This window comes from Varanus komodoensis, unplaced genomic scaffold (genome assembly GCF_004798865.1).
Source record: "Varanus komodoensis strain SLA01 unplaced genomic scaffold, ASM479886v1 scaffold8, whole genome shotgun sequence".
Lineage (NCBI taxonomy): Eukaryota > Metazoa > Chordata > Lepidosauria > Squamata > Varanidae > Varanus > Varanus komodoensis.
Genome location: NW_025336481.1, coordinates 35,333,188 through 35,348,378, shown reverse-complemented (window position 1 = coordinate 35,348,378; position 15,191 = coordinate 35,333,188). Strand labels below are relative to the sequence as shown.

The following is a 15,191-nucleotide window of genomic DNA, read 5'->3' as shown; positions in this document are numbered from 1 at the left end:
AGAGAGAGAGAGAGAGAGAGAGAGAGAGAGAGAGAGAGATCAGAGCACATAACAAAATATTTTCCATGGTATAATTTGAATTTGGCAACAACCGCCACTAATTTATTCAGACAGCAAATCCCCAGTTTGAGATAGGCTCTGTCTAATTTGTATACCTCACAGCTACAGAATCTAGCTAGATTTTTGGACTTGTGTTTCTTCCTCCATCCCCTCCTTTTTGGTCCATCTCGTCTGATGCTGAGAACTTGAAAGCTCACGTTTTGTAGAATTTTGGTTGTTGCTCATAAAAATATTGTCCACCTTTACAAGTTGGGGGTGTCTTTTTTCCACTCATAGGCCAACACACTACCTTTGGTTATTTCTATGTTCTGATGGAGATCCTCTCATCTTCCCATAGTTTTGTGCTTTCCTTCAGGCAGTCCATAATTGAGGCGTGCCAGTAGTACTCAAGCCCTGCACGAAATTATACTTTCTGGATGCTCTTCCTATGTAATAAGTGCTGTACATTCTTCAGAGGTGATGGAAAGGCATACTTAACAGCCTCACCACCGCTGCTGTGTATTCTTACCCCTCAATAGGCGAGCCCCAGTTTTACAAGAATGTTTGGAGCTGCCCCCTGGGAATGTCTGGCTGAAACAAGGTCCCCATTCCAGGGAAGCCTGATGAAGAAAGCAGGAGAGAAGGCTGAAAACAAAGGGAAATAAGGGCCAAAGACTTGACAAAGAAATTAAGGTGATGATGCTAGGCAGAAGAACGGGGAGCAGAGAGGTTTGAGTTTTAAAAGGATGCATAAATGAATAAGAAAAAAACAGTTGTGGAAAAATGGTCAAGTTTAGAGGAAGAGGATAAAAAGGGATAGAATTATGCAGAAAAGGGAAAAGAGGCCAAGTCTGAGTAGAGGAGGAAATGCTGAAAGGGAAATGGAATGAGAGAGAAGAACTAAGGGGTGTGGGGAATGAGGAGGTAAAAGAAACGCAGAGAAATTCTGAACGAACAAATCCAGTGGAAATTATCTGTTTGCTTCTTCTGCAGAAGGAAAGGGAAAATTTAGGGGAAACAGCTATTGAAGCCATTGCTTTTCTTATCTCCTTAAAAAGATAACAGGCTTGGGCCAGGAGTCTAACACCTCATATGTTTTTCCCAGCAGGGCTAATAGCCTGGTGGGGAGCAGCTGATGTTTTACTGCAGTATGTCACAACTGAATTGCAGCATGATGAAGTGCAGGAGCTGTTTGTAGATCTAGCAATAATACGGATGTGTCTGCTCTGCAGGCATACTGATAGGCTGAGATGCCCTGGGCTTCCTGGGCACAAGTAGAATTCCCAAGCAAGCTTTCCTAAGAATAGAGTCTACGGCAGGGGTGTTGATCCTTGGCTCTGGGACCCAATCAAGCCCTTCAGGGTTTTCATTCCAACTTTATAAGGTTCCCCAGAAGACCATGACCTCTTCCCCCTGCCCCACCCACTTTCCCCTAAACACCAGTTGTTTGGCAGATTCCTGGCTTTGTGCAGTTTTCTCTCCCTTCTGAAGGGGCAAAATGCCTCTCCTAAGGCTTCATTACTGACACAAAGGGAGCAATTCTGTGCTCCCCAGACAATATTTGTGGATCATAGGATGCTACACATTCTCAGATCCAAGACTGGAGGCAGAGCTCCAGAGTTGGAGGGGCAAATCCATGACCTATTCCCTCTCACTCTTACACACAAAGAATTGTGCTGTCTACCTCTCTGAGTTCAGGGACACAATGTCAGAGAGGAGCTAAAGGGGGCATTTTAGGGGCCAGATAGGGGAGGAGACTGGAGAGGCCTCTCCAGCTGCCTGCCTTCCTCCTGAAACACTTTCGGTAGGTGGGCAAAAAAGTCTCTCTAGCAAAATGCAGAGCAAGAGGGCAGGCAAACAAAGATTGCCTCTACCACTCTTCTCCTCCTAAGCATAAGTCTCCAAGTTTGGTGTTTTACAATCATTGCAATAGGATTGCACCCTAACAGCACTAAGCTTTGAAATGCTGGTATTTGTACCTCCGCTCATTTTGCTTTCAGCCACCCCTGAAATGTGTCCCTCAAGATCTTCTCAAGATCTTGAAGTGGAATTCAGGTCTTGAAGTGCTGGTTCTTCAAGTGACGTTTGCAATTAAGGATGAAAGAAACTGAAGCTATTGTTCCAACCTGACTGTGTTTATATCCTGTTACTGAAATTCAGTAGTAACACTAGCAAACACTAATGACAGTAGCATAGGTTCATACAACACTGGTGCTGTACCATCAGTAGGATCCTAATGTATACATGTAACTGAAGTTATGCTGCTTGAAAGCAAGGAATTTGTCCTATTTGCACATCTGGATCAGGACAAATCAATTACCAAAAGAATCACTAAAATTTATTAGACATAAACAACCCATCACGTAAAGGCAGCCCCCAAAGCGTCCTTCACAAGAGTAAGCAGACACAACTGATCGGTTTAGTGAAATTTCTCATGTCAATGGATAGAATGGTCACATTCCATCCCATTTTATTTTTTGTTTTCTGGAGGAAAGAGACCGCAGAAGGGCCAAAAGCTGCTTTGCTTTGTTGAATAGCTGTTCCAAATAGGCTTTGGGGGTTGCTACAGAGTTGACTGTTGGTGGCTTGTGAGGCCATGCTAACTCTACTTTGCAATTAGCTACCATTAGCTACACCCTAAGGCTAGTGGGGCAGCATATAAACCAAATAAATATGAGATGCCAGTTGAGGATCCCATTAGAATTAGGTTAGCTAATTCAGGATTGAAGTGCTACTGTTAACTACCACACCAGGTGCGACAGAATAAAAGGAGAGAGACTCTTTCATACAAATCCCAACTGGGAAATTTCTGCCATTTTGCTGACTGTGTTATAACATTCTGATTATTTTAAAAAAAATTGTAGCCATTTTCTGCTCTTGGGTAAATGCACATAGCAACCGATGACAGAATAACAGACTGTTTCGGATTTGTGAGAGCTTTCCTCAACAGATTTAGCCCACTGTTTGTTTGTGTCTTGACAGCACTGCATTAGAAAGAATTGATTTGGAACAATGAAAATTGTTGCATGACAAATGCTCTTTTGGTTAGTAGCCACCAACAGCAAATCTGAACAGTCTGATATAGGAATGTATCCTTTTGAACTTAATTAGAGGGGTACTTATTCCTGAATAACCATTCATAGGAATGGGCTGGCAGGAACAAATGGAAAAACTAAATAAGAAACTCTAATGAAGACTTTCTTTTAAAAACAAATCTCTTGTCCAATAAGGATGAAGTTGTTTTTCAGAATAAGCAAGAATACGCACTGGGCTTTGTTTTTGTGTGTGCCGCTGTCGTCTGAATTTTCTTTGAAAGATATGTCATAATTTTCTCTAGTGAAGCTGTATATATTGTGTCCTTCTCGGATGCTTTTACCATCTATCCTTAAATCATGATCACAACTATATCCAGCTATGGTCAGCTGGGAGTGAATGGGACTGGTGTGTTGCAGGAATGCAACATTTGCACACCTCCTGCCCAGAAATTTCTTGTCCATGTGTTGGATCCAAATTTTGTTTCTGCTGGATGATATTCTGAATGCACATAATGATCCAACAGTTGCTTATATGAGTTTTCCGCATACATTATTTTGGAGAAATGCTTTAGTTCCAAGGAGACCATGATTTTGCTTCCATATGTTTTTTGCCCAACTCAGGTCAGAAATAGAACAGAAATAATCGAAGAGATATAATATTTAATGAGCTGTGATTGCTTCAAAGTCTCCTGGGGAATTTGGCATCCGTGTGGCACTGGATTCTGTCCATGTTTGCACATTCTTTGCCAAGATATACATTGGCATCTTTTCACCAATTCGCTGCTGCCATTTAGTCTCATTCATTACATGGGTTAGCCCATTTACTGTTTCTGATACTAATGAGAAGTCAAGTGTTTCCAGCCATATAGGAATGAAGTAGTATTTATTTAATATTTATGAATAAGCTATCTGCTGATAAAACCTAAGAGAATAACCTCTCTGCTGTTTTATTTTCTTCACTTAAGTACCCAAAGGCTGGAAGATTAGCCACAGTTTCTGCCATTGTAATATTAGATAGAAAGTATATCCCATAGGATGTGTAGCCTCTAATCTAAATTAAGAGATTTCCCATTATCTCATAATTCCAGAGCATCACTGAACCAAACATGTGGTGTGTGCTTTTAATTTTACATTTGCCATTGATTTGCCACCACTCCATCAAACGGTATGGGAGTTCCACAAGGAGGGCACGTTCCTGGTGATGAGGTCTTCGTGATGCTGCAATGCCCTTTTTGGAGGAGCCCCCAAGAAATACGTTTGCTCAGCGTTTGAAAAGCAGAGAGGACACACCTGCTCTACAAGACCTTTGGATAATTTGGAGACAGTTACTGCCCAGACATGTCCCTTTGCCTCCTCTCCAAGGCCGATTTCCAACCTCTTAGAAGAAGCTTGCATGGTTCTTTTCATTCCAGCTGTGAGGGGGTTGAGGCTGAGGCTGCATGTTAGAAGTCACAGCTCCAAGTTGCAGGAACTCAGAGCTAGGGATTGGACTACTCCTGTGGTGTCTCTGGGTCAGAAGGCCATCAGAATGCACCTTAAAAAATGATTATATGAGTGATTATATACCTAATCAGTGTAGGTCCTTTGCTCCTAAGAAATGGGCAAATTGCTTTTGGAAAGAATGACATTTTGGTACACTTTCCTCTCATCTCCTATAGCTGAGTCAAAGGCCTACAGTGGAAGAGCTGCGTGAAAGAAAAATTCTCATCCGCTTTAGTGACTACGTGGAAGTGGCAGATGCTCAGGACTATGACAGACGGGCAGATAAACCATGGACACGGCTCACGGCTGCTGACAAAGTGAGTAGGTGGAGTTTCAGAACAATTTTGGTCTGAAGTCTAAGACAGTTGGCAAGACTTGTTAAATGAAACACTGCAGTGGTCATAAACATTCTTTCCAAGATCACACTTCTGCCTAATATTTTGATTATCTCTCATCAACTATTATTTCTAAATTTAAAAAAATCATAAAGGGCATTAACCAGGTTCAACTCTTCTTTCTAAAAGACACCTCCCCAAACACTTTCTGACTTCTTCAGTCATTACAGAGGAATAGATTTATGCCTATTTACGGCAGTTGTTTTGTCTTCTGTATTTGTGTTAATCTTGCACAGTGACATAAAAAATTGTATTTTACCTGGCCTCATCTACACAGCTGCTTGTTAAATCTGAGCTCTGAGACATGCAGGAGGTAATAATCTTTCAAACCTTGAGAGAGTCAATAGTCCATGTGCTCCTATTCATAGTTCCTTAAACAGCTAATCAACTGGCTGGAAGTCCCATCTTGAAATAGCTGCAAAGCGCCTTGCTTTCTTTCCAGTCCACCATAATCCAGTCTTGCTTTCTTTCCAGTCCTCCTTGCCCATCTTGGCTAATTAACAACGCCAAGCACAGGATAGGGACCTGGATCTTGGAAGTGGTTAACGCCTCTCTGAGGGAGGGACAGGTACCTGCCCCTTTAAAGGAGGCGGTAGTCCGACCGGTCCTGAAGAAGGCGTCACTGGATCCAGAGATGGCAACTAATTATAGACCAGTGGCCAACATCCCGTTTCTGGACAAGGTGTTGGCATGGGTGGTGGCGGGAAAACTCCAAGCACTCTTGGATGAAACTGATTATCTGGACCCATTTCAGTCCGGCTTCAGACCTGGGTACGGTACTGAATCTGCCTTGGTCGCCCTGTACGATGACCTGTGTAGGGAGAAAGACAGGGGGAGTGCGTCCCTGTTGGTTCTCCTGGACCTCTCAGTGGCTTTCGATACCATCGACCATGGTATCCTTCTGGATAGACTAGCGGGATTGGGGGTTGGAGGCACTGCCTTGCAGTGGTTCCGCTCCGATCTCAATGGCCGATTCCAGAAGGTGATGCTGGCGGACTATGGCTCTGTGCCATGGCAGCTATGCCATGGAGTTCTGCAGGGTTCCATCTTGTCCCCCATGCTATTTAACATCTACATGAAACCACTGGGAGAGGTCATCAGGAGGTGTGGGCTGCGGAATCATCAGTATGCTGATGATACCCAGTTCTACCTCTCTTTTTCAACCAATCCAGGTGAGGCAGTGGCTGTACTGAACCGGTGCCTGGCCGAGGTAATGGGCTGGATGAGGCCAATAAACTGAAGCTCGGTCCAGACAAGATGGAGGTCCTGTTGGTTGGCAGATCGGGCTTCGGGGAAGGAGACCTGCGCTTAGTCCTGAATGGGGTTGCACTCCCTTAAGGACAAGGTCCGCAGCTTGGGAGTGCTCCTCGACCCAGAGCTTTCACTGGAAGCTCAGGTGACTGCGGTGGCGAGGAGTGCTTTCTTTCAGCTTCAGCTGATCCATCAGCTGCGTCCCTGCCTGGAGAACGACTGCCTGGTGACAGTGACACACGCGTTGGTGACTTCCCGACTTGACTTCTGTAACGCACTCTACGTGGGGCTGCCCTTGAAGACAGTCCGGATACTTCAATTGGTTCAAAATAGAGCAGCCAGGTTGCTGACGGGGACCGGGCATTACTCTCACATAACCCCAGTCCTCTACCAGCTTTACTGGCTTCCCATTGAAGTCCGGGCTCAATTCAAGGTGCTGGTTATTACCTATAAAGCCTTTAACAGCTTGGGACCAGGATACCTGAAGGAATGCCTTCTTCCATATTTGCCCTCCCATCCCCTGAGATCGGCAGCAGAGGCCCTCCTCTGGGAACACTCCGTGAAAGATATCAGGAGGCAAAGTACCCGGAGGAGGGCCTTCTCTGCGGTGGCGCCCCATCTATGGAATGCACTCCCCCGAGAGGTCCGCCTGGCGCCATCGTTATTTGTTTTTCGGCGCCAGGTCAAGACCTTTTTATTGAAACGTTATTTTAATTGTTAATTTTATTTATTTATTTATTTATTTTTGGCCAGGTCGACTCAAATTATATTGTTTTTATATTGTGTTTATTTATTTATTATTGTGAGCCACTCCGAGGCTTCAGCAAATGGGGCGGCATAGAAGCCCCCTAAATAAATAAATAATCTGCAAAAACTAAAACAGAACTGAGCATGAAAGAGAGTGCAGAGGGCAGGAGTCCATTTCTTAGAAGGGAGAACATTGACAAATCTTTGTAAAGCCCTTCCGAAGCTGAGGCTGAATCCTGACAAGATGGAATCACTCTTCCTAGGCCAGGGAAGGGGGCAGATGGCCTGTTCTGGAAGGGATTTGGTATCAAATTGGTATTTGTCAATGGTTCTGCCAAGCAAAATGGACAGAAGTCTGATGGGGGAAAGTCAAGGAATCAACATGTTCCATCAGCTTGGCCAATACAGGACAACTATGTTTGGGTTTAAATGCAGTAAAAGGCAGATTCACTGCAGCTTGCGTCACTTCCCAAGTCTTGGTAACACTGGTACATATCATGCCAATGAACAGAATGAACAAGACCTATCAGGCCCTGTAATTCCCCCTCCCCTTGTAAGCCCTGTAGATTTAATGAAGGATGACTATAGGGCATTTATAATAAGATGCTTCAGTCCTTATTCCCCAGGTGATCTCTGGCAGCTTTTCAAGCACTGTTTAAAAGATGCCTCTTCCATCTGTCCATTTTTCTTGTTCTGGATGCGTTCCAAATGTGAACACACATTTGTTCTCATCTGGGGTCATTTACAAACAGAACCATAACGAGCCATTTTTCTACATTGTTTACAAGGCAGTCATCTTCAAGGTGACATACCTGATTGCAACATATGCATGTGATTGTTTCAGACTGTTTGCATTTGAATGCAGAGAAAGCAGTGCTGTGGCTCCATACCAGGGCAGTGGGGAGAGAGGAATCCAGATGAATTCTGGGACTTACTTCCAAGTACATACGGGAACAGGTGCATGCACAACGTACTTGTAGATGCTATGGTACATTTTGCCAGGCTGGTAGACTGTATCACAGCACCTCTTGAGTGGTGGTTCCAGCCAACTGCTCACCTGGCAGGCACTTTTTCTCCAAGTGACTGGTCACATCCCTTTTCTTGCTGCCAGCACTTGGGTCTTTCCAACTGATGCATTAGAAAAGAGAGTGCCCTTGCTGTGCTTTTCAGTGGCGTAATTTGTGCGTGCTCTCTCTCTCTCTCTGTCATTTGCAGGCAGCAATTCGCAAAGAACTCAATGAATTTAAAAGCACTGAGATGGAAGTTCATGAATTAAGCAGGCATTTAACAAGGTAAGATGAAATTAAAATGTAAATGACAAATGTTGTTGTTGTTAGCACCACAGACCTCATATGTAATCCTGACTACTTTTATAAAATAAAATTTGATCTTGAATCAATCTAGTGTTCATGCTATTTCCACAGAAACTAAAAATGGTAGGTAATGGTGAGGTGGGCAGCTTCTGTATCACTAGCCCAATTTTCTGCATTCCAGCATGACCAGAGAGGATGCAGTGGAATTAGTTATGGTCCCCAGTACCTTGGTGGAACGCTTTCTTATACCTATAGCCATACATACATAGGTTTTCCATTGGGGATGATTTAGTGGCCATCTAGAGAATTTCATGGATGTCCACCATCTTTTTCTCTGATGATATGTGAAAAGTACCATATTTTTTGCTCTATAAGACGCACTTTTTTCCCCCCTCAAAAGTAAGGGGAAATGTCTGTGCGGCTTATAGAGCGAATGTGTGTGTGCCCGACGCCCGGGACGCTGCCGGCCCACCTGCACCACGTGGCACCACCTGGCCGGCACGTGCTTGGCACGCGCTGCTCCACCCCCCTCCTCCGGCGCAGGTGAGAGCTGTGCCGCTCAGCGGGAGCAGTGCGGAGGAGGAGGAGCCGCGGGCTTTTTAACCCGCCGGCCGCACGGAGAGACAGACTGCTCACCCCCACCGCCCAGGAAGACCTGCTGCTGCTGCGCCGCCCGAAAGACCACTGCCGGCACGCTGCCGGCCCAGCTGCACCACACCTGGCCGGCACGCGCTCGGCGCGCCCTGCTCCGCCCCCCTCCTCCGGCGCAGGTGAGAGCTGTTAATCACAGGTCGGTGTGTGTTTTCAAATGGCAACCCGCCTTTTAATGAAGCCCATGGGGAAGTGATGGGAAATGTGCCTGTGATTATCAGGAAGTTTTCCATGGATCCCTCCTCTAAAAACTAGGTGTGTCTTATGGTCAGGTGCGTCTTATAGAGCGAAAAATACAGTATGTTTCTGTTGACACTAATTAAAAGTACTCTTCCCTTCCCCCTTTTCACCTTCCTATTCTTTTTAGGTTTCACAGACCATAGAAACTGAGTACGCCCCCATCTTCAAAGCATAACTGAAAAGAACCATAAGTGCTGGTATCGTTCACTTCTCTGTTACGTACAGTGTAAATCTTTGGAACTGCCTTTTTAAAATCAATAAAAACAGGAAGGAAACCATGTTTTCCTACACTGGGTAGAAATACATTGTAAGAACTGTTGGCACAACTATCAGCGACTGAGAACACCCATGGCAAAAACCATGCCAAGTGTTGGCACTTGGATTTGAAACTCTGCCTGTGTGGATTCCCCATACTCATCCGAGAGCAGCCATTTGTACACTCACCTGCTACTCCCTTCAAACACCTCTCATCTGACTCCAAAGAACGCTGAGGCCCTTGGTGTTGCCTTGGACATAAACATCTGGATGAAAGCGCAAACAAGCTCTACCACCCTTCTGGCTCAACACTTCTACCAAACACTTCTTTCTGTTTGAGAGCACCTTAGAAAGATGAGCGGGGGAACAGAGACCCACTCTGAGAATCTACCTATCTTTGACACTTTCCAAGAATCATCTGTGGAGGATCTTTTGACTGGCAGACTGTCATCCCCCCCCCTTTTTTTTTTNCACACACACACACACACACACACAGAGAGAGAGAGAGAGAGAGAGAGAGAGAGAGAGAGAGAGAGAGAGAGAGGTGGGTGGGGAGGCTGTTACCAAGCAGCTGATGGTTTCATTTAAATTGTGCATATTTATTTATTAGTTAGTTAAATTGCATATATACTGCTTGATATAACAAGATGGCTAAGCGCTTTACACCATTGTTACACAGATGTGCCATGGCAAATGTACTTACTCATGTATTTCTTGAATACCAAGCCATATATGTCATTATTTTAAACCTTGGCTCGTTTTCTTTTTGCCCCAGCCTCCCAACAGGTACCCCAGTACCTGCCGTTGTACACCATAATTATTTGGCTAATGATCCTTTAACCAAGAACATGATCAGATACATGTTTCTGAGTTGATACACATATGCAGGAGGGCATGTGGTAGAAAAGTGTGTTATGTTATTGCATTTCTTATTACAACAGAGTTTTCTTTATAACTTTTCTCTTTTCTTCACATCCTGCTGCAGATTAAAGAAAGAAGCACTATCTTCCTTCAATATCATTTAGAAGAACCATGTTGTTTGACCTCTGAGTTAAACTGCAAAGCTCTCTTTGCATGCACAGTATTTCGAAGTGCTGAGTTATTTCCAACATTAAAACTCCAGCTGGTTTATTTTACCATTGAGGAAATGCAGGTACTTGTTCAGCAAAACAAGAGAGCAGGATGAAATAAATTACTATTTTTCCCAAGGAAATTAAAGGTTCCTAGTACACGTACAGCTTATTAAAGCATAGCTCCATTGCCAATGTACAGTCTCCTGTTCATCTCAAAGAAGGTCTAGTATTTAATTATTGTTCGGTAGATGGGCCATGTCATGTCAAAATATTATTTAAACTAAGGAACTCTACAGTTTTGACTCATCAAGACACTTATAAATGAAACCTATGATGATGAAAAAGGACAAACATAATAGAAGTTGATAAAACCATGCATGGAGAAAATAGGTTGAAAAAAATGTTTATCTTCCTTCCATACCAGTAGAACTAGAGATCACCCAATGAACCTGGTGGGTGTTAGATTCAGGACACAACCTGGGTCATCTTCTATGTGGTGATGAGCATTGAGCTGCAACGAGGATTGAGCAGCGACTAGCCATTATAGCCAAATGTTCAGAGGTAGCATGCCATTAAATACAAGTACCCGGTGACTGATAGTAAAAGACTTTTTCCAAACTTATTTTCTGAGAGATCTAAATAGACACAAAGAGGAGCAGGATGTTAGACTAGAGAGAAGAACCATAGAGGTAGATACCATATTTTCCATGAATAAGTTCTGGTTTCAAGCCATGACACCACCAAGTAGGGCTGGGAAAGCCTCTTGTTGGAAAACCTGGAAGGCCACCAGACTGGGGCTGGTCTGAGCAAGATGGACCAAGGATAAAGGTTATAGTCCTGTGATCTCTACTCTTGTTCAGACTGGCTCTTCTTATTTCTGATCAGAGTTTATCCAGAGTACCTCAGCTCACAAGCTTTCTCCATTCACTTGAGGATTCAATTGCGGGTATGCAACATGGATGGTGATCAGACCTTGTCTGCCATAGCTTATCTTTATCTACCTCAACCAGATGTTCTTTACCTCAATGTGAGTCCACTTACTTCCTGGGTTAGGCTCAGGTGCTCACAAGACATCATATGGAGTTGCATTTCACATTAAAGTAAATAGAGAACCATGACATACAGAAGTCCTTTTTTCCAATAGGATTTTAGATACTGGGATTGTTTTATTTAACTTTCTTGTTACCTGGATAAACAAAAGCATTTATCTGTCTTGTTATATAGCAAAAATAGAAGAACAGGAGAACTAAATAGAAGAAAAGGAGAAGTAAGTAACCATGGGGCTTACAGATCATAAGCAAGTAAACAAGGAAAAAATGGAGGTACACATGAGACATGTCAGAACATTACCAAGTGTTCCACTAAAGGAAATAAGCAAAATCTAAGTAAATTGTAGCAATACAAGAGCTTGGACCAGTTCATGGAAGGTACGTTTGCCCCACCTGGGGAGTTTCCACTGCACCGTGGGTCATCTCTGACCCTCTGATATTTTCAGGGGCCTGCAGAGGCTGCCATGGGGGAAAGGGAGTGAGAAAGTATGCTTTTGCCAGCCCAGTTCCATCTGCCTAAATCTGGATCCAGCACAGAGAATGACTGACATATTCCATGTTAATAATACCTTCTTGGCAGATGCATTATCTCATTCTCAGTAATGAGAAGGGTTACAATGCCTGGAAAATATAAGCCACGGTTGCTCCTGAAAATAACAATTCAATCATCTCCCTAATCTGTTAAAGTGAAAACAATTGGAACAGTTTCCTGATGCAAACATTTTCATCTCTGATTAAGCCACATGTGACCCTGTTCTTGAAATGCATTCTCCATAACTAGAGATTCTTTTGTGGTCTCATATTTCAATTGATGCTACTTTCTCTGGAACAGAGATAATTCTTAGTCTTAACACAAGCATCAAAGCTTTAGTTTCTAAGACAATATAGATTTGGAAGATGCATGAGCTAAATGTTAAGGTTCCCCACTTCCACCCTCAGGAAAGGAATTGATTGCTATTGGAGAAAAAAAGAAAGTTCTGATGGGACAAGAACAGATGCAGTGAAATACTGCAGAAGGACAATTAAGAGAAAAATGTATGAGGAATGCCTTGGTAGTTGTTTCAGTTCACTAGGACTTGCACAAGAGACCTTAACTCATTCATTGTGCTCAAAGGGCATATTTCCTTCCATATGAGTGAGTGAAGTGACTACATTTCACATGATGTACAGAGGTTCCCTGTAGCCTCAAATGCATTAAATATCTACATCTAAACCTCTCTTCTGCACAAGGGATGGTTAGATCAGAGCAGTGACAGACAGAATTCCAGATGTTTTGGACTACATATTAACATCTGGAAATATAACTCCACTGGTTTGGACTACAATTTTGATCATTCCAGATTTTTGGCAATGCCAGCAGGGGGTTCTGGGAACTGAAGCCTAAAGTATCTGGAGATGTTCTACCCATCCTGGATTAGAGTGGTCCTCCCCATTCTTGTGCCTTTCAGATGTTTTGGACTTCAACTCCCATCATTCCCAGCCATTACCTAATGGTCAGGAATTCTGGAAGTTGAAATCCCAAATACCTGGAGAGCAATAGGTTGAGGAAAGCTAAATGCAAGTAACCATGTCCTAACCCAAAATCATCTTGGGTAAAATTCCATGTTATGGTACTTGCATTCTCTTTAGCACATATCCTTCTCTTTGAAGGCCAACAACCCCACCTTCAATTTCTTCAAACCACAGAGAGCTTCCCTAGGGAGTTAGGAGAAGCATCCAACTGTAAGCCCAGCTGGTTAGTGGCCAAGCCAATAATAACCCAGCAGCTGGCTGGAATCAATGCCTATCTCTGCTTCTTAAAACATAGTTTTCAGCTGCTGCCAGGTCGTTGCTAAATCAACAACAGAAACTCTGGACTTGGCACTCCATCTCTTAGATTTGTGTCCTTTCCATGAGTCTGACCTGGCCTGACTCTGTACCTGCATTATTCTTTGAAATGGGACATTGTGTCTGGAAGCTTTCTTATGGTTTTACTCTTGCTGAAAAGTGTGTGGCCAGAAATAAGGATGTTGTTACAAATTGCTTCTCCTGGTAAAAATGATGTTATGGTCCTTATAAATGTTGCTTATTGTCGGTAATGTTAAGATGGTCGCACTATTGTAGATTGGCTTTTATTTGTATGTGTTGGAAAAGCCACCAAGTTTTTTTCAAAGGGCAGGATATAACTATCATAACATTAAGAAATACATGCAATGTAAGCTTGGAACTAATTGTATTCTGCATACTCGCACAAAATGGCACAAAACATTGCACTGCAAATGGCACAAAAATATTGGGAAGAATTTCCTACCCAAACAGAATTTAGCACCCTGAGAACCTCCACTGTTTTTCTATTTTGAAGTTTCCAGTATCCAAGATAAGCTTGGAAGCAGGTCAGCTGACTCTGTGAACATTTCAGTAATCCACAGTTAGAGCAAGATAAGAAGGCAGCAGGTTATAGTTTTGCATACCTTCACATCCTTTTCTATGACTTGAGTCAAAGTAAATGTGCTGATACATATTAAGAGAAGCAGATGCACTTAATTGAAATAATTGAATTAATTCCAGATCCAGCTTTTCCGGAATCCTTGTCTGACTTAACTTGGTGGGAAAACAAACAAACAAACAAACAAACAAAAAAGCAGGATTTTTTTTTTCAAAGCACAGATTACACATGGCTCAGTGTAAGCTTGTAATATGCTAAGAAAATGTCATTTTCTTCTTTTTCTTTAAGGAAGGACATGAGTAGGCAGGTAATGAGCAATCGCCTTCTCAACAGCAGACACTTCTATAACCTGAAGCAAAAAACTGACTGTTAACACCAAAGTATATAACTGCCAGACAAATACTCGAAGGCCTTAGAAAATAAGGTCCCCTTAGGAATATCAATCTCTTAACCATCTGACCTTCAGTCATCCGATGTGCTCGCATTAATTAGCTTCTTCTGTTGGGTCTGCTGCTATCATTCACTAACCAGTGGTAGGCAAACTTATATCCCTTTGTACGTACATGTCTTAATGTTTATGGAAGGCAAGTGATTTCCCCCAAGTGAAACTTGGTGCAGGGATGTTCTTTTCCTGCCCTATCTCTTTTATTCTAGCTGATTTATTTATTTATTTATTAAAATGTATAGACTGCGCCTATAGCCCTACATGGGCTGCCTGGATGGTGCACAATAAAGCCAACAATAAAATAGCTAAATTCCATAAAAGAATACAACATAGGCATCTACGTATACTCAACTAAGGATGGTTGAATTTCTTTTTTGAGAAACCCATGCAAGTATAAATGTGAAACCAGAGGCAGACAGTGAAATGTCAGGGAAGAAAAGAAAAGGGGGAGTTGCTAAGGACAGCATGCTCACCAGAGCCAACTCAACCCCAAACAAGGTGACAGGATTTTGAACGTGTGATGGAAGCTTGCTGCTTAGGAGCCCAGAGGAGGGATTCAGAGGACTGGTGCATCCCGAGAGACACTGAAGGTGCAATGAACTCTGGCTGTTGCTGTTTTTAAAAGTGTCTGTCTTTTCAAAGAGTCATTTCTGTTCTGGACTAGGAGTTTTCTAATATCTCCTAGTCCCTTCACATAGCTAAAATAAGATCCATCTTGGGAAGAGTAGAAATACCAAAGGTCCAGCAGCAGCTGATCACGGTCTGAGTGATCAAAGGCATCCCAGAGTGGG

The 15,191-nt window shown here is 43.1% G+C and overlaps 1 protein-coding gene across 1 annotated transcript in view; it reads left to right on the top strand.

Moving 5' to 3' along the window:
• Positions 1-10,433, top strand: part of PHACTR1 (phosphatase and actin regulator 1) — a 96,853-nt gene extending 86,420 nt beyond the window's left edge. Inside the window, exons 10-12 of the mRNA XM_044455204.1 lie at positions 4,733-4,873; positions 8,165-8,241; positions 10,394-10,433. Of these exons, the coding sequence (XP_044311139.1) occupies positions 4,733-4,873; positions 8,165-8,241; positions 10,394-10,433 (258 nt within the window). The remainder of the gene's footprint in view (positions 1-4,732; positions 4,874-8,164; positions 8,242-10,393) is intronic.
• The last annotated feature ends 4,758 nt before the right edge of the window (positions 10,434-15,191 follow it).